Genomic DNA, 22844 nt, shown 5'->3' on the forward strand with positions numbered 1-22844 from the left:
TAGAGACAGATATATATAAAGCCAAGAAAATACAGTAACTATAAGTGTCTCACTCACTTTCTCACAGTCCTCAGAGATAAACCACATAACTAAAATCTTGGATCCTCTCCATACTAACTAACATTGCGAGCCCCTTAATCCAGCAGGTGACCATGCCATTTGTTATCTCCTTCCAAAACAGCAGTTAATCATTCAATGAGAAATATTTTGCATACTAATTGATGATTAAATATGCATTTTAACTCACTGCATCACCAGGATTACTGAAGGTGGGAATTAATTCCTTTGTAATTACATTTGAATTTCAGCATGAAGCGCTGACATAGGCAGAAAATAAGAAAAGGTTCCCTAACATCTACAGGTATCACTGGTAATGAGACTGCACGCATTCTGTAGTGTCTGAAAGGAAGCTGAGCTCACAATGTGTTGAGCTGATCCTGACGCTCCAGGAAAGCTTTGGATGGGCTCAAGACTTCCCACAGGGAGCACGAGCAGCTCATGCCCCTTGCAGGCTCTGCAGAGTGCAGCCATCCACTGTCTCCCATGGTTGCTCCAGCCTTCTAATCAGTCTTCTTCCACGGACTTGGGAAGGCTTAAACAGCTTTGCCCAAGCATTTTGCTTGAATCAATTCAGCATTTGATTTGTCACACGGGATTTATTCAGAACAGTGGGTGGATAGCATACCAAATGCGGTGTAATTGGGACCAAACAGTATGTAGTGAGGCCAACCATTGATAAGTTTACATCCAAAGAATACAAACTGTGACTCTCCTTAAGCTATATGATTACCTCTTTAAATCCTGCAGAAAGAAGGATGCATAAGACAACCAAATTTAGTAGTGAAAAAGGCTCTTTCTAATCTATTAAAAGACAGTTAGAAGGCCATGGGCACTTACATACAGTAGGCACTTTAGCAAGCCTCATAATTAGTGTTGAACTGGATATTTAGAAGCTTTCTTTGCCTTCCTCATTCATTAAACCATCCCATGCAGACACTCCTTGGTCCTGTGAGATAAGGCAAGCATCCTACACACCAGTTCAAGCAGCTTACAATTTCTACACCAAGTTCCAATCACTCCTTACCTCCGCACCACAGATACAACTATATACTACATTTATACTTAAGACTTTGAGTTTTCCAGGTTTTCTACTATTGAATAAGTCTACATAAAAAAATGTAAAGGCACCTGGGAGTTTTAGCGTCTCGTCTGGCACTCAGCATTTACAAGGAAAGATGCATCTCAACACAATGTAGAAATCAGCACTGCTCAGTTCCATTTAGGCTCACTGCAAGATGAGCTCTGGGGAGACACTGCAAGTATGTATATGCCTGGAACCTGCATTCTGCATGTTTTAATGAAATCACATAGTCCTGGCATCACAACAAGGGAGCAGTTGTATCAAATTCCAAACTGCAGCTTTCTCAATTACTCATACATAAAGGGAAAAATCAAAACACTGAAACTGGAATAAGCAGAAACCTATGTTTGCAAAGAGACCCATATTAACCTTGTCAGCAGAGAACCACATCTAAACACCATCTTCATGACTGTGGACTATGATCCTAGCCATTCAGAGTCTCTCTCTAGTATTTAAGCTGACCCATTTACTCCCTTTCTTTAGTAGCTCATTCCTTTCTGAAGGAATACTTCATGCACTCTGTGGAAGTGTGTATGTATGTATCACTATTTACAGGATGGTAGATGTCAAAAAGTGTAAAAACAGCCATAAATCAGAATCCGTAACACTCTGATTGTTACAACAGCCACAAAGCTGAATAAACTCAGAAGAGGCAAGAGCCTTTTTTGTGAACTGAACAACATGCAAAATGGAGAGACATGAAATGGTTTTCATCCCAAAACTGCAAAGTGACTTTTCCCTAAGAAAGGATCTTTAAGCACACAATTTCTTATAAAGAAACAATTATTTAAATAAATACTATCTGCATATGGACTTCAGATAAGACTGCCACTCAAAGCTATTTATAATACAAGTTAAGTGCTGCATTTAAATGGCAGATTACTTTATGGTAAGAGACATGAGACTTTATTTATAGGGAAAATTTGTATAAGCAACTATTTTTTTAAATTTTTTTTTTTAATTTTTTTTTGTCAGTTAAATTTGCAGTAATCTGTCTCAAGTCTCTCTTGTTCCACTTTCATCCCAACCACATATAAAACAAAAGCTGCATTATACCACAGGTAAGATGTGGAGAAGCAAGTAGCCAAAAGAAAATTCAAGCTTTAATGAGCTTTAAAAACCAACAACAACAAAAACCCCACCAGAACCCCAGCATAGAAGATCCCTCTGAGGTAACAGGCACAAAAGTGGATGTTGGACAAGCAGATGCAGAATCTGGATTGTTATGACAACAATCTTCAGTGGAGCACAATGCTCACACACCTGACAGGCAATGAGATGAAGAAGGCTGCTGCTCAAACACACAGGTGAACACCTGCAGGGATGAAGGGCTGATATTTGGCAGGGAGTGAAGGGAAGCACAGGAAAGTAATGAACAGTTTTCCCAGTGACTTGAGTAGACTTAGGATGGGGCTAAGTGAGAGATTTTTCTCCTTCCAACCCCCCCAAAAAAGAGCATAGAATGAAATAGTATTAACAGATCATTCATGAGAAACTGTTAGAACTCCTCATATACACTAAGCAATGAAATGATGCTTCAAGCTCAAAAATCTCACTTCTCACAGAACATTTCAAGCATCTGACTTTTTCCTCCCCAAATCTTCCAAAATAATTCTGCATATGCACCATAGTTACACCATTGTAACATTTCCTTCTTGCCATCTACCACCTCCTCTTCCTCCTCATTTCTCTTTCACCATTTATATCATTTACTATTTATACTGTAAACTTCTTGAGGTTGCCTTACTTTCCTCTCCCTGCAAAAAATCCAGAGTTATTCTTAAGCATTTAGAACAATAAACATATTGAAGATTTATAGCATGAAGTTTGGCCCTATTTATCTTACTCAGGTGAGCAGTACAATTGAGCCCAAGGGAGGTGCAAGAAAAATGTTCTCCTTCACTATGATGCAAGAAACAATAGCTGACTTGAACAGCAGGACAGGGGACAGTACAGCACACGGTCAACTCGGAATTTTAGTAAGAAAACAAATATCACTTAAATAATAGCACAGCTAACTTCTGGAACTAAGTGTTTTTCATGACAATACTCTTGAGAATTAATGCTTCATTTAAAATACACCATGGTACATGAAGTTAGATAGCATCTCCCAACTGAATTCAGCAGAGTTACAAAGACACATTACGTTTTCATGAGTGTGTTTAAACGTTTTACTTTTCTGAAACAGCAAATATTGGAAGGGATGTAGATAAACATATTTTAAATTCACAGCACTTTCTCAAATAGGAGGCAGCAGATTAATGATGTCAGATCATCCTCAGCTTCAAAAAACTGCCCTACCACCTTTGGTTGAGATTATCTGCACAGAAAATATCACAGCCCCTTAATGGTTGTACTTCTCAATTGCTGGATGTATTCAGAATATCAGATTGTAAACTCCTTCCATCTTCAAGGATGAAAATAAGCTCTTGCAAGTCATACTAACCTTTGCAAAATAATGCTTCAGCTTACTCCATAGGTCAAAGGAGGCTAGGGAAGGAAGGGAGGGAAAGGAGATCCCAGACAATGTTTCTGGTGCTTATTTTGAGCCCTCTGAGCATTGTGCAGCTTGCAAGGTCAGCTGTGACAGAGATTTCTGTCTTGTTTCATAAACCACCTATTCATATAGCAATCAAACAGGTTAATATTCTTATTCATCAATCACAGACCCTCCTAAAACAGCACCTATTCCATAAGGACTGACATATTTAACAGAAACAACTGGCTTAAAAGATGCTGCTACTTCAACTTGCATGCTGAAAGTGATTATCTAACTACTGTTCTTTCCTGCTACATTCTGTCAACTACGGGATGCTGGTGGAGAGCAGGGAAATGACAAAGGCATTCAAGTAGGGCAATAACCAGAACAGTTCCTCAGAACACTCAGCACAAAAAATAGTAGAAAATAAATAAATGGAGCAACACTTCAGAATTCAGTTAAAGAAAAGCATCTGAGCAAGAGCTGTTTTTTTCAGCACAATGTTAATCATTGATTTGAAAGAATAACTACTCAAACTTTACTCTTTGCAAAGTTCCTCAGTTTAATTCTCACTACATTTGGCCCGGTTCCTCCTGCTCCTTAGTATGTCCCTCCTCTGGGCTCTGATTACAAAAGGAAGAGTCTCTGCAAGTACCCAGGATACCAGTTAATGATGAGACAATATCAGACCTACTGTCATCTTTGCCCCCTTGCAGATGAAACTGCAGCCTCAAATAAAATCAGTTTCAAACATAAAAGCATCCACAGTATGGAGGAAGGAATAAATAAGCTATTTCACCCAAGCAACTACTATCAAACTGCTGACCACACGAAAAAGCTTTGCCACTGAGGACCTAAGAGATGCTATAAAAAAGGATTAATTGTAAACCATTCTCGTCTCCAGGCAGTCATCATTTTCGTCTTAAATTATATACTAATTCAACATAATTTTACTACTTGTATTCCCATTAGAAAAGCTTAAAGTAAAAATGAAACATTTTTACAGACATAAGTATCAATTACATATTTTACATTCTTCTGCGTGGGATTAAATACCGTCACGCAGCCATCAATCTGAGGAACGCTGTCATCTCATTTCCAGTTTCTAACCAATATTGCAAAATTAATACTTGAAACATGTCTCCTGCTGAGAGTTTGTTCCATGTAAGCAGAAGAATTGCAATTCCTCTGATCAAGGTCACCCCAAAGATCACAACACAATGCAGCCGTGGTAATGAGCCCCAGAGAGGGCAAACTGCAAGCTGCCAGCTGAGAAGCAGATCTTTCCATCACAAGTTTAACCAATAGCATTGGCAGTGTTTGTTATCAAAATGTGCTGAGATATAATTAATATCAACATTGATATTTATTTAAAAAATTAATCAGGCTTCATAGGAAGTGAGAGAATTCTCAAGGAAGTAAAAATCACATATGGCTTCTGGACAACATTATTTGAGTAGTATGCTTTGTTAAAACACTAATGACAACTAAACGGTCATTAAGCTAAGCTGGCATTTCTTTCAGTAGCGTATACTTGATATCACATGAAAGGTTTGTATTCCTTTCTACCTTGAAATGTACTCAGCAATGCAGTCGGTGATGGCAGAATCCTAACAAAACAACAAACAAAACCAAAAATCCAGCATATTCATTCATCTTCCATCAGAAGCAGACAGGCCCAGGAGGGGATACACTGTGGTATTTGGATAAAAGTATCCACTACAGACACAGGTGGGTTTGAAAAATGGCTATTTGGTGTCACAGATGGATTTTTTACAACAGAGCTTTATAAATTAAAAACAACACAAATGCTTTATCACATTTCCAGAGCAAGCAAGCAAGGAGCAACAAAATTTGGTTTCAGTAATCAACCCCAAACATTTTAAAGCAGATGGGCATCTAGAGAGCATAGGAGCAATCACTCTCCTTTGCAGAGAAAAAAATGTTTATTTTTTCCGATCTTATACATAAAGCACATCTAATGGTTCTGATCTTATGCACTAGGAAAAATGAGAATTTCATGCAGCTGCTTCCTGATTACACATCTGGTTATTGTTCTGCGGCTGCAAAACTACCTTGAAGAACTGTGAAATACGGTGTGACCAACCCGGAATAAACACCAGCACTCATTTTGTACCTTCCTTGTGACACGCTGCACTTTATACCACCCCTTCAAATTCTCATCTATGGCTTCTGCCATTTCCTCCTTTTATAAACAAAAATCCACTAATACATTTAACTCAACAGAAATCTATAAGTGACTGCTTTCTCTGCCATGCTTTAAATATGAAATTCAGTACCCCATTTCTAGAGCCTTTTTTTTCTCCTTCAAGTTCTTACTTTCAAGTAGCTATTTTGGTAATTTGATCAAAATATCCAACGCAGGGAACAATAAGTCAGAACAACATTAGTGTCAAACATCTGAAATGAGATTTTGATTTGTTAGCCCCCAAGCCATTACTCATATTACTATAAATCTATTAAATATGAAGACATTTGACGACAAAGAATAGTTGTAAAATACCCAACAACTGTAGGCAGTCCCCAGCTTGCATTTACCGACTTATATTCAGCATGTAATTTTCCAACAAAAGAAGCAGGTAAGACAAACAAAACACATTTGTTTTTCACAAACATGCACTGGAAATTAACTATTCCAGTATGTTTTCACCAGACTCAGGGTCCCTTGAAGAATTTTCATCTCTAAACTATTAAAAATGCTGAAATTTATAACTTACGTTGGATCCAATAGGCTCGACTTGAAACACTTCAATACACGCTGATCAACTTGGACAACATACTTTCACTTATTTTGCTTCAAAAAGAACAAAACCCATATTTGCAGTTAGGAAAGCTGGAACAGCTTTGTCAGTGTTTCTGGCACACAGGACACAATACGTGTGGCCGTTACCAACAAGTGCACATGCTGTTGGACAGCTGCCCATCTCCACACAGGTGTTTGGGGCTGCTGCTCTAGCACGCATAAAGCCAAGTGAGGGAGCCCTTGTAGTGCTTACCAAGGACATTACATTGCTTAAACATCGCAGGGCTTAACATTTTGGCCCTTCTCAGCAGCCTCTGTGAAATAGTTTCATTGCACAGAACTCAGCAGGTGGGGAGCAGAGAGAACAAGTAGGAATTACAAAATTCATAAACAAACCAATCACAACACGGGAAGAGGAGGCAGCAATGGTATTTAGGGCTCACATCCAGGAAAAGGGTCCTCTGATCCTCCTGGATTTCCTCATCCAGCAGACACGGTGAGCGAACTGGATCACTGACAGAGCAGTCATAATGGATCCCACGCACACACACTAGTTTGTTATTTGCATCACTTTCAGACATGAGTAAGATTTTTAATGTTGTCAGCACAACTAAACTTGGAAAAAATATTCTGACAAAAATCAAACCATTTCAATGTGAACCAATAGAGAGAGAAATACTATTTTCAACGTGAACCAATAGAGAGAGAAATATTATTAGAAGTGCTAGTGATCTTTACTTAATTTGTGATCATACGCACAAACATTCATTTCCCAACTGTCTGTTAAATAAATGGTGGTTTCAGCAAAAGACTTTAGGAAAACAGAATAGTGAGTGTACTCAAAATACACAATGCCTTTCAGCAGAATGCAGCTGTTGCATTAATTCGTTGTAAGCAAGATATTATATGGCAGACTTCTGCACAACAAAAAGAGGAAAAGCGAGATCCCAATATGAAGAGACAAAAGGGATACAACAAGGAAAAGGCTCTAAGAAAAGGATGGGAAAACGGAAAAGGGACAGATAACAAAACCACAGACCACAGCAAATTCTCTGGAGCATTGAAATGGATGACAAAATACATAAACTGCGCCCAAGAGGCATCTACCAAGAGAAGACTGGGAGTAACAGGGCAAATACAGGTATTTCATAATATAAATTCATAGCAAAATGCAGGGATCATTTAGTATTGGATTTCACCACCTAGACTAGGCAAAATCCATTATCTGGGTGCTAATCCACTAACTGGATTGCTAAATGCAGGAGATGTTCTCAATAATATTGTCCAGAATAAACTCAACCACCACTAGCTTTCTATTAAATATTGAAGTCTGTTTTCTAAACACTTACCCCATTTGAGAATAGAATCATATTAGTCAATAACTTACAGCATCATCTTGTCTGAAAGGATAGTTCTACAAAGACATAACTTAAGTACAATGAACTTTAATAAAAGCTGTCAGAGAATGTAAGAGGACTTTTGGGAGAGCAAGTCCATAACAGCAAGCCAAGCTGCTGCACACAGCTTGTTTCAGCAACATGTGAGTGTTCACCAGATGCAAAAAAGTATAATCCAGGGGGCTTTAAAAACATAACTGTTTAAAATCATTAAGTGCACCGTGGCTTTTGGAGAAATGAAATGTAATGCACAGGTGAAAAACTATTACTACACAGTGAACCACACAATAACATGTAAGTATAGGTTAACTGTAGGATTATGGTTTCTATAGAAATAAGGAAAATTACCAATGTAAGGACCAGTTTTTGATTCCTTCTACACGTACACTGCTTTCAAGTGGTTTTCTGACCTGTACTGGAGATGAATTTGGAGGTAAGAGATGTAAAACAGCACCTACAAATTTAGACTTCATCTAAAAGTAAGCACAGCTAAGGAAAAAATCCCTGCATGAGACTGGAAGGAATAAGGATCACATGACTGAAATCTCCACATTGTGAAAAACACAGTGAATAATAGTTGACAGGTAAATTATCTCATAGCAGAGGATTCTGAAGCCTCTTTCTGTTTTTCATAAAGTACTTTTACCTCTTTAGCCTGATATAAAAAGCCTGCCTTATTCCAGAGCAGAGTTCAGTCATGCATAAGATAATTGAAATCGGATATGTAGAGACTACATGTTCTCATATTTTTCTTGAGGGGAAAAAAAAAATAAAAGGAAAAAAAAAAAAAAAGAGTGAACAAAGGCCCTGCACTCAATCCAATTGCATTTCTCTGTGATAGAGTGTGAACACTGCACCTGACTGATTCCTAAATGTAATGAAACACTCTAAGTGGCAACAGGCAGCACTCTATTGCTTTTGTTAAAAATCAGGAAAAGAAATGCCAGAAGCATGCCAAGCTTCTACCATCCATTTACGATACTCAGCATTTTCAACCCCCTCTGTAAGTTCTCTACTGATTCAAAGAGCCAATTGACAGTACATAGTAACACCCTCCAGCATAATTACAATTCCTTTCAGCTTTGTCCACCTACTGGTTTAAAATGATGGTTCCCCTTAACAACTTCACCATCAGACAGAACATAAAGCACAGTGCAAGAGCTGAAGTAGACTTAAGTACCCTTGGTGGGGAAGGGAAAATGACAGATCCTAAATGTTGCACAGTGCATCTGCCCAATGCAAGCAATGAAAACTCTCACATCCTAATAACATGCATGTATGCATGCATAGATGCAAGGATTTTTTTTCTCCCCATCATATTGTTACTATGTGAAAAAAGGAAACTCCTTCCCGGGATAAATGCGCTTTGAATGTACAACTGCATTTAGTGAGAATCGGATCAAAAGACTTGAGAGTTAGTACAGGACCAGCTAGATTGCCTTACATTTCAAGCAAACACTCAGCTTCCAAATACTTCACATTGTTTTCCATTAAATAGAGGTACTTGAACTATAAGAACTTGTTTACAGGTTGTGTTTCTTCAGATGGCACATCAAGCAATGCCTTACTGATCCAGCAAAATGGCACAGCACCTTTTTCTTTTGCACCTAAAAACTTAGGAAATTCAGCATGAAACATGAAGTCATTTGTAACTGCACTTCCTGATGTTCTGCAAATACTACCTTTCTTTACAAGACTTAAAGCTGAAAACTGCTTAGCACGTAAAAGGCAATTAATTCCTTGGGATCTAATTCTGTATTCCTTACTGTACTCAACTTCTTTTGAAGTCAATATTAGTGATGTCATTTTAATTTTCTTCACATCTGCCATCCTTATCTTAGGAAGAAAAACAATTCTTTCATTCCATTAAAAATTCCTTGTAGACTGACTGCCTTTTGTACTGTTGGTTAAGTTTTGAAAATATATCTGCCAAAATTAATATTCAGTGTATTCAGTATACACAAGAATAAAACAGAACAATAGAAGAAATGAGCAAACTACAACAAAACTGCTGATGCCAGGTAAAAGTAAATGCGTGTGTTCTTGAAAGGCTTAACACCTTCCTGACATGTGAAGACAGCAGCAAAAATGGTGTCAACCCATCCATTCCCATTTCCATCAACAGGAAAGCCAACAAGAACAAACCAGTGACTACAGGCACTATAGCAATACAACCCGCTCAGTCTTCTCTTTTTGAGAAAACCACAGATTTACTTATTTCTCAGATTTACACTTTGTCAAATCTTCAATATCAGGAATTTCTGTCCCTTTATTTGCACCATTCTACCACATACAGAGATCCATATGAGTGACATAATGCTGCAATTATCTAGCAGAAAAAAAAAACCTGCTCCTTCTGTATTCAAGAAAATATGCCTACAGAAAGAATCTTCCTTCCCAAAAATATACCTTTTGAGTATGAATACTGTTTGAGTCTGCTGGCAAACATCCCTTCCTGTTCACAGAAGTGAAAGTGAGGCATATGATACCTAAAATACCAGATTTTTTAGTAGGCCTTAGCAAGGGTGATTGGCCTCTCTTTTCATCATCTTCTCTGCAGAATGTCAGTCTATCAAAAATATCCCAAGACCACCTCCATTCCTTATTTTATTTTGGAATATTTTGTGTCTGTGGTAAGCTAAAGGCTTCTGGTTTGCTTCAAACCTTTTACCAGGCAGCCGCATATTCAGAAAACAACAGCTCACATCACATCATGCAGATAATACTGAGTGATAGAGATACTATTTGCCAAATGGATTGCAAAGGGGATAAACTTGATAAAATCTTGGTACAACAACAGAAACAGAATGTGTTCTTGATTCTTAGTTTTCAAATTCACGTTAGAAATACAACAGTGTAGTGTCAGAATGATTACGAGGATGTTTAATTATTTAGTGGGACAATGGGGTGTGTCAATCATTTTGACATGAAATACTTTTCATACTCTAAAATTCTTTAACACACAGTAACGTAGACTGAAAATAATTCTAAAAAACAAAGGAAAGCTACTTTTGACTTCTAACTTTTAAGGTGTTAACAAGCCATCCCAGCCAAAAAGCATGCGGCTGACTTAGTTTGATTAACAAATATCTTTTTGTTTTCGTATTTTTCAATTATTTGAATTTCAACGGGTTCCTTTAATAGACCAAAGCAATTTGCAAAGCAACCAAGCTACAGAGGGTTATTTAAAATAAATCTGGCATCATAGAACAGAAAAGGTCTACTGCCTTTAATGGAGCAATTTATTTCTGCAAATAGTTATAGGGATCTAGAATAGTTACAGTTATTGGATAGGCTAATCCATTTATGAGCTCAATCATGGAAAAGAGAGCTTAAGCACCGAAAGATTTGTGGAAGAAAGCTGCCATAGCTTCATAGGGCATTTTCTGGTTTTCTCAGATGTCCGTGCACAAAGAAACCCTCAAATTTTATAAGCTTTGCTTTGTGCCGGCATTTCTTCACTCTGCACTGACAAATGACCATAACAAAACCATTTAATGCTTTCGCTTCAAATATACTTTCAGATGTTCTAGTTAACATAAGAAGGCTTTGATTACTGAAAAATATATCACCTTCATGACATTATAAAGATTTATCAAGCCATTATGCTAATCCTATTCAGCTACTTGAGGACTGATGAGATCTCTGAGATCAGTAAATTGTGTTACTTTCCAGTGTGTAAAACTGAAATACATTTAACTAAGTGGCTTGTGCATTAAGTAGGACATTAAAAAAAACTTCCTGTTATTAGACAGTTAGACTACAATAACATTTGTCCTCTGGCATGTTGATTTTAACATGTTCATTTCAACAGAAGTTAAATCAAAAGTGGAAAACTACAAAAAATACTGTTATTAACTTCAGAAAAGTATAGAACCTTTTTGACATCCAGAGATGGGTGAAAAACATACTTGAACATATTTACTTTGGATATGATAGGTGTTATATAAATTCACACAATCTCATTTTAATTACACTAAAATGAAGATGTTGTCTCCGGAACCACAACCTTCACTTCTGGCCACTATCAAATCCTTTTGTGATGGTAATCAACTCAACTCACCTTTTCTCTTTTCCTCAGATAGAATAATGTATGTGTGAACAAACATGTTATTCTCTCTTGCATATTTTATTCCTTTAAAGAAAGGTAGAATAGCCAATGCTAAAAGGTTCCTCTGGTTATTTCTCGTCCAACCCATCTGACTCAAAGCAAGATCTGCTAAAACAAGTTACTCAGACTGTATCCAACTCAGTTCTGAGTACCTTCAAAAATAGACAGTTCAAAACCTTTTTCCTCTTTTGCTTTTAATAGAGTAGATGTTGGAAAACAACTTTTTCCACAAGTTTACTTTGGTTTCTTAAATTTTATCAAGCGTACAACATGTATTCACTAGGGAATTCTCTGTTCTAAATTGGCAAAATGACTTAGATAGTATCAAGTAAAGACTCCATGCTATATGTTGCCTACCCTTAAGAAATAAACTTCAGAGAAAATATTGCTGTTAAGCACTGCTGATCATAAATAAAATAAATATTTATGGTTTGGAAAATATATCAAACCATTTCAATAAACATCAAATTGAAGATTGTGTACAACTTATTAGAAAGCAATTTATTTTTTAGATTGCTATCTGGTGAAGCAGATTACTCCCATTATCAGTCAACTTACTTAGTCTTTGAGCAGCCTCCAGGGCATCATCAGCAGAATCAGCCACAAAGAATCTCTGAACTGTAACCCCGTGGTCTGCCATCAGCTTTTTGCTTTGGTACTCCTGCAGATTCAGCCATCGTCTAGGGGTTAATTGAACAGCCTAGAAAAATGAGAGGGGAAAATAACATAATGCTCATTAAGAACAGTTCATCAGACAGTCAACTGAGCTCTTCAGCCCTGTGGTTATCTCAAGCCAGCAACTAAACAACACTGTTTCAGAGGAAAGCTGAAATATGTTATTGATTTACTTAAATGTTAAGAAAATGCACTTACGTCTTCAAAATGTTCTGAACGCTACATAATACATTAAGCTATGCAAGGATCCCTGGGTGATCTTGGCTAGCTAAACTGTCTTACACTTAGTATTTTCAAAATAGACCAGCAAACCACTTATTGTCTTCTGTTAGCCTGAGCTGTAGAAATTCTGTATAAAAAAAAGTTGCCTTAAAAAAAACCCACACAAACATTGTTTCATACTAAATCTTCACTTACACTAAATTTTACTTAATTTCTCCTAGTAAATTGTTTCTACTTATTCTATGCATCTATTGTAGCACAGCTAGAAAGAACAAAATAAAAACCCAGAGAATTAGCATCACCATGCCTACATGGTGATGTAGGAAACAGAAACATGGTAATAGCAAACAGAATACTGATATTTTCAGTGGTCCATTACCCGTGCTCAGTTGGTCACAAGCATGTTTTATAGAAGAAGCCAGCAAGGCCAACAACAGCTAGAAAATTCATACCTTCTATTCTCAACATGCATGCTTAGATGCTTCTGTGTGTATATATGTTTATATTTATCACAAATACAAAGATATTACAAAGTTGTACACATGCACACACATCACATTTGCTTGCCTTGGAAGTAAAAATGTTTCGTGTTGACACTTCAGAAGTCAAAAGTCCCTAACTGAAAGATATATAGAAAGAATTCTTTCTCCACTCACAATGAGTTGCAGATAAAAACAAGAATTAAGGAGCTGTTAACATTGTGTTATTACTACAGTTCTGCAGTGTTGGTTTCAAGTCAGTAACAAGCATAATAAATACTTCAGGCCTGGCTCTGAAAAAGCATTTGAGTTAAATGCAGTTTTAAGTTTTTATTGTTTTTAATCACAAGAAACTTTAACTGACTTTTTTTCCCCCTAAAAAGTATTGAAAAGCACACTCCTGAAAATACCATTTATTGATAACGATATGCTGATATGCACAGCAAAGAGTTTATATTTACATAGACCTAACACATCTAAGACAGACTGTATTTCAGTCATCCCCATGGACCAGTCAAGCTTCTCTACTATAATACAAAGGAGTAACATCATCAACTAGAAAAACAAGAGAAATTGAGAAGTTATTCTGAGAAGTCATCCTGCTATTCTGATTGCTGGCAACGGTATGAGCACAGCTTATGTCTGAGAAAGATGCTGTTCCCACATGGAGAGAAGTGCTGTCCTCCTGGCAGAGAGCCCACAGCCAGCTCTTGGTTCCTCCTGAAGTTCAGGAGCACAGTGTGTAAGCTGGGACTGCATATTCAGAAACATCAGACAAAGAGGACTATTTACTATACTAATACTTTCATCTCTAACAGCATGATAAAAAATATTATCCTAATGTAACTTTATGGTGAAAACAAAACCCCCCATGCTAAAGTTGTTCAATAATGCATACCCTTTATCAGAACACTAGAATTTTAAATATTGCATTGCATCAAAAGCAAACCTCTGCCTGCTCCTACTTGCTTTGAAAAATAACACAAAAGACTGATGCATAAAGGCAACACAAAACCCATCCTTTGCTGTATATAATCATGTTGGGGTTTTTTTTGTTGTTGTTTTTCTTTGTAAAACTGACTCCTACACAGCTTAAATAGCTGCAAAAAGCTCAGAATTACACATTTTAAGTTCTTTTAGGTGCAACTTGGTTAATAAATTTTAGAAGGATACAACAGCATATTGTTAGTATGCTCTATGGCTACGTCTAATTCCAGGTATCATACCAGCACCTCAGCATGTTTTATTCCCTCCACATTACTCAGAGACAATGTGTTATTATATTTATGCAGCACCTTCAAATTACAATTTAAGCTCACTTTCGTAACTGTTGACTTCTAGTTTGTTTTCCCTATTTTAAGATCTCTGTTAGACTCCAGCAGCTATTGCTTCATGATGATTCCCACAAAGGGATTAACACTAGGAGACATGAGGGGACCTGAAAGTCAATTCCAACCTCATTAAAACAGGACAGAGAATTTCAACAAAAAGCTGATGCCGCAAACCCACAGTTAGCCAGTAATGAGAGGAAAATTTGTTCCAAAGAATTAGCAAAGCAATCCCGAGTGTGACAAAGAAAATCCAGCCAAACAGAGTTTGGCACATAAAGGAGAAGCCTACAAACATAAGGTTAGAAAGCACATAACTTTGTCTCTTTCAGTGTTACGCAATGCTTAGGGAGACCAACTTCTGAAGGCCAAGAGATGACTTTCAGCCAAGAGTACTGATAAAAGACAGACTCCTGGCTGTGAATAACAGACTTCCTAAAGCAAGTTAGCACAGCCTACCATTGCACAGCAGAGTACAAGATATTGAGGAAACCGACACAGACTGTATTAGAAGCTTTGAAGAGCACAGATCATGAAAAAATTACTTTAAAGCCCTTGCAGTATACACACCATATGTCTTGAGAAGCACAGACAAAATAAAGAGATGAAATAAAGCAAAAGCCTTGAATCTGAAGATGACTGCTCTTTCAAGAGTATCTTGAAAACACACAACAGCTGTAAACATGTGTTTTAGGCTTGCGGCACAAAAAAAAGTGACCATAAGCTGTTAGAAATGTGAGTAAACATGATTCTCCAAACCAATTCCCAGTACAAAGATGTTTTGGTTGCAATAAAAGTTTGAAAGATTTAAAAGGAACAGCAATAAAAAGAATCAGCACAAGACTCTTGAAAAATCCTTGCCAAATGAAGTTCCCGACCCCCTCATAAACATTTACAACAAGCAATCATAGGAATTTGAGATGGCCTTGAAACAGTGTAAGTTTCTTGGGCAGCATAAATTTCCAGGCACCCTACATAGAAATACATAGTCATGTTTGCCAATGCTAATACACACAGGTCCAGTCTTTAGACAACCACCAGAGTCTGCAGTTATGTTCAAGCAGTTTAAGACATACCTACTTTCTATCTGCTTCTTTATGGCAAGGTTGCACTGGAATGCAAGGAGTACAAACTTCATCACAGGGATTATTTCACTGCAGCTTGTGGAGAAAACACCGCAAGCAGTAAGCGGCCTTTGCTGAGTCTTAAGTCCCTAAAAAGCCTTTATATTTTACCAGTATAAGAAGATTGCAAGGACTTGAAAACCTACAGGTGTCACTTTGCTATTATCCTTATACAATTTTTTTCTAACAACAAAACAAATTTTAAAATACGTTTTACTAAACTTGTGTATTCATTTTTACTGTAAATACACCTCAACTTTTTTTTACCTCAAGCCCTGAACAGCCCAAAGAGGGGAAGCAGGATTTAAAATGCATCTTCCTAAATCTGTTTCCCCTTTTATTAAATGACATTTTATTTCTTGGCATGTTAGCTACAATTTCTATAGAATAAGAACACTTAAAATCACTCCAAAGAGCAAATGTGAAAGAACTGAAAATCTACATGGTATGTTTTCACAGACTGGAACAAAGAGAAATTCAAACTAAGCCAAATTAAAGGACAGAAGTATTCACAGCTCTACTGAACACTTCAAACAGACCTTATATTACTACAATTAAAAACAAAGCTTATACATGAGCTTTTAATGTCTTGCGTGCACAGTATTGGTGGAGAGCAACTCTTCTTTGAGAACGATATATGGCAGGTAAGCTGAAAGGGTGTTTTTTCTTTAGTTTAAACCATTAGCAGAAGCAAAAATAAATGAGTTCATGACAATAAGCAAAACATCCCTAGCAGATACATTCATGGTTTTATATAGCTTTTGATTTTAAATAACCATAATAGTCTTAGAGAGGAATTAAACTCTTCCTGGTAGGACATTTTTTAAGATTAAATTTCTAATCAAAGAGATTAATAAACTTGAATAGGGCTCTCTTACAACTGATAACATTTTCTTAGTGTCTGACAACAGCATCAAAACTCCAGAACTGAAATAAGTGAAAGCTAAGTCCTCAAGTAAACAGTAAAATGAAGCAAAACAATGCCAGAATTATTTCATCCAATACAAGTTTCACAGTGCATTTTCTCCTGCTGGCTAGAATTCTTTGGCACTTTTTACAAGTACCAAGGATATGCATTTGGGGTTCCCTTCTACTCTCACTTCCTTTCTCTGCTTTACAAGAGTTCTGCTACCAAGTCAGACTCAGAAAAATATGGAGCAAATATGTACAGACAGACAAGGCTTTCAGAAAAGCACTGCTACAAGTAGTTGACTTCTTTGTTCTCAACAAGCCTTATGTTCCGTTACTTTATATACACAGACACCATGCATCTAGTCCAATGACATATGTACAGTGATACTAAAATCAGCAACATAGGCATATGAAGAAGTTAAACATCTTTTCTTGACCATCTTCATGAGGCAGTGTGCCTCATAGTGTAATGCTTTATTGACTACTGCAGCAGAAAAAATTGATTGTTCACATAACCCACATAACCTCTTATTTTTCTACTGCTTGGCTTGGTTTATTTTATATAAAATACTATGAGTAGCATACAAATAATGTATTCGGAGAGCAGCCAGATTAGATTCTTCCACTACTTGGTTTGCCATTTCTTCAGCTAGCAACAAAAACAAAACAAGATAGGCTAAACTATATGGATCCTTAATCTGGTGTGGAACTACAAGCACATTTTACAGCAAAAGTCAGTTTCAATACATGGGAAAAAAATTAAATAAAATTATTAAACATTACAAAGAGACAATTTTGTCCTTAAATATATATGCACCATTAACTACTCTGACACCCTAAGTCAGATGACCCAGGAGATATCTTTGCAGTGCTTGCTTTTTATGTGCATTCTTTGTTAAAAAAAAATATGAGAAACTACCCTGATGTATCCACAAAAAGTCATCAAGCTGCATGTTAACTACTCCAGCAAAACTGTTAAGGAATAACATTCCATGTATCCACTAATAAAAGCATCAGTAGTGCAAGCTTCATCAAACTAACCAGTATTTCTTCCTTTTAGGAATCAGCACACTGAGAGGTCAGCTCAGCTTGTTCCTTCATTCTCTTGCTTCCTTGGTGAAGCCACCTCTCAGGGGGGACTAGTAAGCACTGTATACTTTCCTTAAACACGGATGAAATGCTGAACTCTCCCCCACAGCTATTCAAAGTGGAAAGGAAGGACAGGGAGGTTAATCCGGCCAAGAAAATAACTGCTGATCACTACTACGAACTTTCGGTCTTAAGAAAATTTGTTGCAATAAGTGTTGTAATACTGACACCCAATTCCACATGAAGATACATTGGCTATGAATGTTTAACTATACAACTACCTTCCCCCACTGAGTTCAGTAATCACCTTTAGACAATTCCTTTTAATAAAGTGTAACCTTGAAGATACATTTTACCTTTGCAAATCTTTACAGGTGGAACTCTGTTCTTTCAGAAAGTGCCGTATGCAATCAGCACTATTAAAAAACAACAACAAAAACACCACTCAGCACATTTCAGGGGTAACTGAACATCCCTTGGCACACCTATAAAATCTGAACAACTCCACTGTTTACATGAACTTAGCTTAATGGACTTTATTACACCGATGTTAAACGCAAGACACACTTTAGTGGTAGTCAACATTCCCTTTCCATCCATAGCAGAAAAAACATTATTAAGTACATGAAACAAATATGGACCACTTAAAAACACCTGAAAATAAAGCTGGTCAAATAAATGCATAATAATTTTCCCCTCTGCTGCTCCACTGATGTGACACAGCATAATAGGTCCTTGCAGCATAAAGTGGCTCTGCCAACACAAAGTCTCTGGATGAATGCAGATTATATGAGAAATGTACATAACATCTAGTTTCATAAATACAGACCTACCCTGTAATGGTTCTACCACAAAGAAGTTACCTGGGGAAAAAAAATGTGGTTCTCTACAGATGCATCTTTCAGATGCAACCTGTCTCAAAACTATAAAGTGTGCATAACTTACTTTATATAAAATAGAAGCATCCAGCCAAAAATCCATTTGCTTACCCATCACATTCTGCAGCATTCCAGTTTATTCGATTTGTGTAATACAATTCCAAGCGCATATGAAAGAAACAGATACACCATGATGACAGTAATGAAACAGTATACCATTCATCAATATAAGAAATAAACTTTTATTATATTTATTGACATACAGCTGCTGTAATTGACAAAGTTGTAGCAGAAGTTCGTAACAAAAAGCAGCATCAAAAATACAACTAAGTGGCAGGCTTCCCTATAAACCAGTTCAGAGAGCAATACATTTTACTATGTTATATACTTGAATTATGCCACGTCAGGTACTGAAAAGAAACTAGAATACTTAGTTTGCTGGCAGCATGGATGTTAATAAACGAGTATTAGTAGCATTAGTCTGACTAGAAACAAACATTTAGGAATAACGCAGTACACTGAGAGGAAAGTTTATCACATATGGAAGTCATGAAATGCAAACACATGGAAATTACAACAAATCATTAAGGTACAAAAGAAAATAGAAAGATGGGTTCTAAGGTCTGCCACTTATGCTAAACCACACATACTCTTCTCCCCATAGATAACTAATGCCATCCACCTGCATGACACACAAGATGATGGAAAACATCTTTCCCAGGTGACATCATCTAGGCTATCACAAATCAGTTCTCACCTTCTAAGACAGCAGCAGACCCCCAGACTTCAGAGTCAAAGAGAAAAGTATTTTCCATCAGCACCCCAAAGTGCTGACTTCAGATTGGATACACAGTATAGCACACTTTGATATTGAGCAGAGACCAGCTTCACCCAGCAGTGGGTGTGTTTTTAGCAACACTTCAATCCATGCTTCTGTGATACATTTTTTTTAACTTGGTTATGAAATTAGTTTTATCTTTTAGGATGAAGCCTAGAATATTTTCCTGGCAAAAACAAGCTTTCCACGCTTTTTTCTTTTTCCCCCACAGCGGTTCAAAACTGTTTATTTCTTGTTAAAATTTGTATAAAAACACTGTAAATCACCTTAATATCAAGTAGTGTTGCTTCAGCTTCAAATCCTTCAGTTCCAAATTTACTTCTCAGAATGCACCACACAAAGCACCCTGCACAGTAAAAACAAACTATGCCTCATAAGAAGAGAGGGAAAAAGAGTTCACGCTTCCAAGTTCTTTAAGGCTACAGCATTTTGATCAATAAACCACAGGAGCAATTTACTTTTTTACACCACTGACCTGTACACTCACTTTTCAGAATGAGTGAGATCTGTTGCTGCAGCTATTGAGGTTTATGTAACACAGCTTCTAATAAAGAAAAACCCACGTGAAATATGCCGCTGTGCTGCTGTTTACTAAAGCCAGGCAGTCGGTTCTGGTGGGCAATTCTTACTACTCCTCCTAACAGCTCTGTGACTCTTTGAAACAAGGCACATTAAATAAAAAAGCAACTCTATCTGCGTTCAAAACAAAAAGGAGAAAAACTGGTGGTTCGGTTAAAAGAGCAGCACCAAATGTTAACATTATTATTAGGATTTTTGCTGGTAAACTGTTTACAAAAGTGAGAGTCAAATGGTGGAGGACACGTCCAAGGGTTTCATTTTAGTACGCAAACGAAGTTTTCAAACAACAGAAGAGGCAATGGTTTCTGCTTAGAAGTTCATACTACTAAAAATCAGGCCGCTACCTTGAGTGAATAAACCTTGATAGTAAAGCCTAAGGTTAAACCCTGCACTGGAAAAATCTTTGCCTAGCACTGCCTCAATATTGTTTTTCAATTACTCAAATGAGCTTATTTAAAAATGAGCATTCTGTAGTCTCTGCAAACATTAATCCACCCTTAAGTCATGCTTACGCAAAAGAGAAGTGCGTCAGCTCAGTCCAGAGGCAATTTAGTGACATTTACAGAGCAGCACTCTTCAGCAATCAAACAATTGCTTCATGTGCTCCTGCCATCCCAGAAAGCTGCTCCTGCCTTCAGTCCTGCCTCACATCTTCCTGCAGTTCTCCAGCTGCACCTGACACTGGTTTAAGTTCCACCACCACCTTCCCATACAACGCTGACATTGCCTCACACATTTTATTGCACCAACATTAATGCAACAGATTATAACAGCATCATATTCCTAAGAATGGCGAAGACACTGTGCTTGTTGCTACAAGGCTGCAATCTTCCTGTTTAAAACAGGGTTTAAAAAACTAATAAAAATAATAAACAAATATGTATATATTAATATGTATGTATAATTATAGGGGGTGTTTGTATCAGGATTTTAATTCTAGTTCGTGTAATAGAAAGTGATCAGTTAAATACTTCTCTGAAGACTTCCACAAAGTTTGTGGAAAAGCCTATTTCTCTTGTCAAGTTGCAAGGTTCTTTTAACAGGAGCCTCTGCAAAGGAGAGATAGGAAGGCTGAAATCACAGCGCCTCCCAGCAGGAAACATTAGGACAGTTACAAACAAGAAAGAAAGTTGCTAAACTAGTTTCTGTTTCTAATATTGGCACGTTACTGTTTCAAATGAAAAGCTAGAGAAGACATGTGTAGCCATCTTACCCATTATAGTTAAGTGAACCTATCTTCTCTCCCATTGCCAAGCAACGGTGATTATTCAAATACAATATAATAAGGCGAGGATATAAACTACACATTACCTACCTGCAGTTAACAGAACATAGCAGAAACTAATAGATGCCAAGTGGCTCCACTCACCTGCTGAGAAACAGGCAGTTAGCAATTACTAACAGAACACAAATCTGTTTGTTTAATGATTATGCTGAGTTACTGCAGCCCTATCGGACAGACATACAGGCAGTACTGATGAGTTCCATAAAGCCCCAGATAGCATTCCTGAATTATTTCAAAACAAACTAAAACAAAACATAATTGCACAGTACGTAAAGGAATAATAAGTGTGGTAGTGAGTGAATTGTCAGGATCAGCTCTGAACAAGACACGAGTTTTCAGAACCATGCAGGCCTACAAACCCAGTGCTGCAGCAGCAAACTTCCCAGCTACATATGATTATACCAAAGAAATAAGCCTACTAGATTTGACCCCAAAGTAAAATCAGATTGCCTCATTCTCCCATTGATTTCCTTGCTGCAACGGGTGAACCTTCCCAAAACTCATTTGAAAACACATATTGTGTGTGTCTCTAGTCATGTCGATACCAACTGGTTGGAAGTTGGAACATCAGGAGTGCATCCATCACTTTCAAAGAGTCTTGCTGTTAGCAAGGCTTTTTGCTCTACTTATCTCCTTCACTGAAGCTCATCTTCTAAACCTTTACCCAACACTGAACAGCCCTCTAACAGATGCTACAGCTGGAGGAGGACTGACAGGAAGACAACACCAAACCAGCTCACACTATTCTCCATTTTGAAACAGATCTAATTTACAAAGTCAAATAGATTGGATTAGAAAAGTAAAAGTCCCTGAATAGTTCCTGTCCCATTTTACTTCAGTGATAGCAAAGCACACATAAAAAAAATCCTTTGTATAAGTTTTAGAGGCAACTCAGTTATGTCTTGAATATCTCTCAGCATTGCAGATAAAATGTCATGGCTTAGTTAAACTTTGCCAGTTTCTAAATAAACGCACTCTGAGTAGAAGTGGGGCTGGAAAAAAAACTAAACAGTTACTTTAACAAAACTATAAAGCCTCCCTTAACAGCTCTCCTGAACTCCCTGATAGCTCACTGCTAAAAGAAACATTTTTAGTTCAAGAGTTCCTGAACACTTTTCTCTACAACTCTATGCTACATCCTTTTGCTTTTACCTTGTCTGCCTTCCTGTCCCTTTATAATCAGTCTGATTGCAAACTGATTGTTCCCAAGCTTAGCCTCCACTCTCCCCTAGGAATGACGCAGTGTGCTGTGATGTTCCTACACTGCACACCTCACTTGGGCCATTAGCTCAGGAAAGAGAAATAAAAAAGATAAGAACACTACAAAGTTCTGTTCCAGCACATCTTTAAGTCACATTTACAAATGCAGCTTTCTGATTTACCCTTCTGTTTACATCTCATGCAAAGAAGAAGAGGCAAGAATGAACTGGAAGCAAATCCTTCGCTCGCTGCAGATTTAAAGCCTCCAGTAATGATTATACTTTACAGACTCTTTTGCAGCTTGCTTACACACAGGGATTTTGACAGCTGTTCTCTAAATACA

The 22844-nt window shown here is 37.3% G+C and overlaps 1 protein-coding gene across 2 annotated transcripts in view; it reads right to left on the reverse strand.

The window, feature by feature from the left end:
* The window catches only part of SUCLG2 (succinate-CoA ligase GDP-forming subunit beta), a 101033-nt gene that overhangs the window by 69085 nt on the left and 9104 nt on the right, over positions 1–22844 (reverse strand). For both annotated transcript variants that reach the window (XM_015875363.1, XM_015875362.1), the window contains exon 2: positions 12451–12592. In XM_015875363.1, coding sequence (XP_015730849.1) covers positions 12451–12592 — 142 coding nt within the window. The remainder of the gene's footprint in view (positions 1–12450; positions 12593–22844) is intronic.

The sequence above is a fragment of the Coturnix japonica genome, chromosome 12, assembly GCF_001577835.2.
Source record: "Coturnix japonica isolate 7356 chromosome 12, Coturnix japonica 2.1, whole genome shotgun sequence".
Taxonomy (NCBI): domain Eukaryota; kingdom Metazoa; phylum Chordata; class Aves; order Galliformes; family Phasianidae; genus Coturnix; species Coturnix japonica.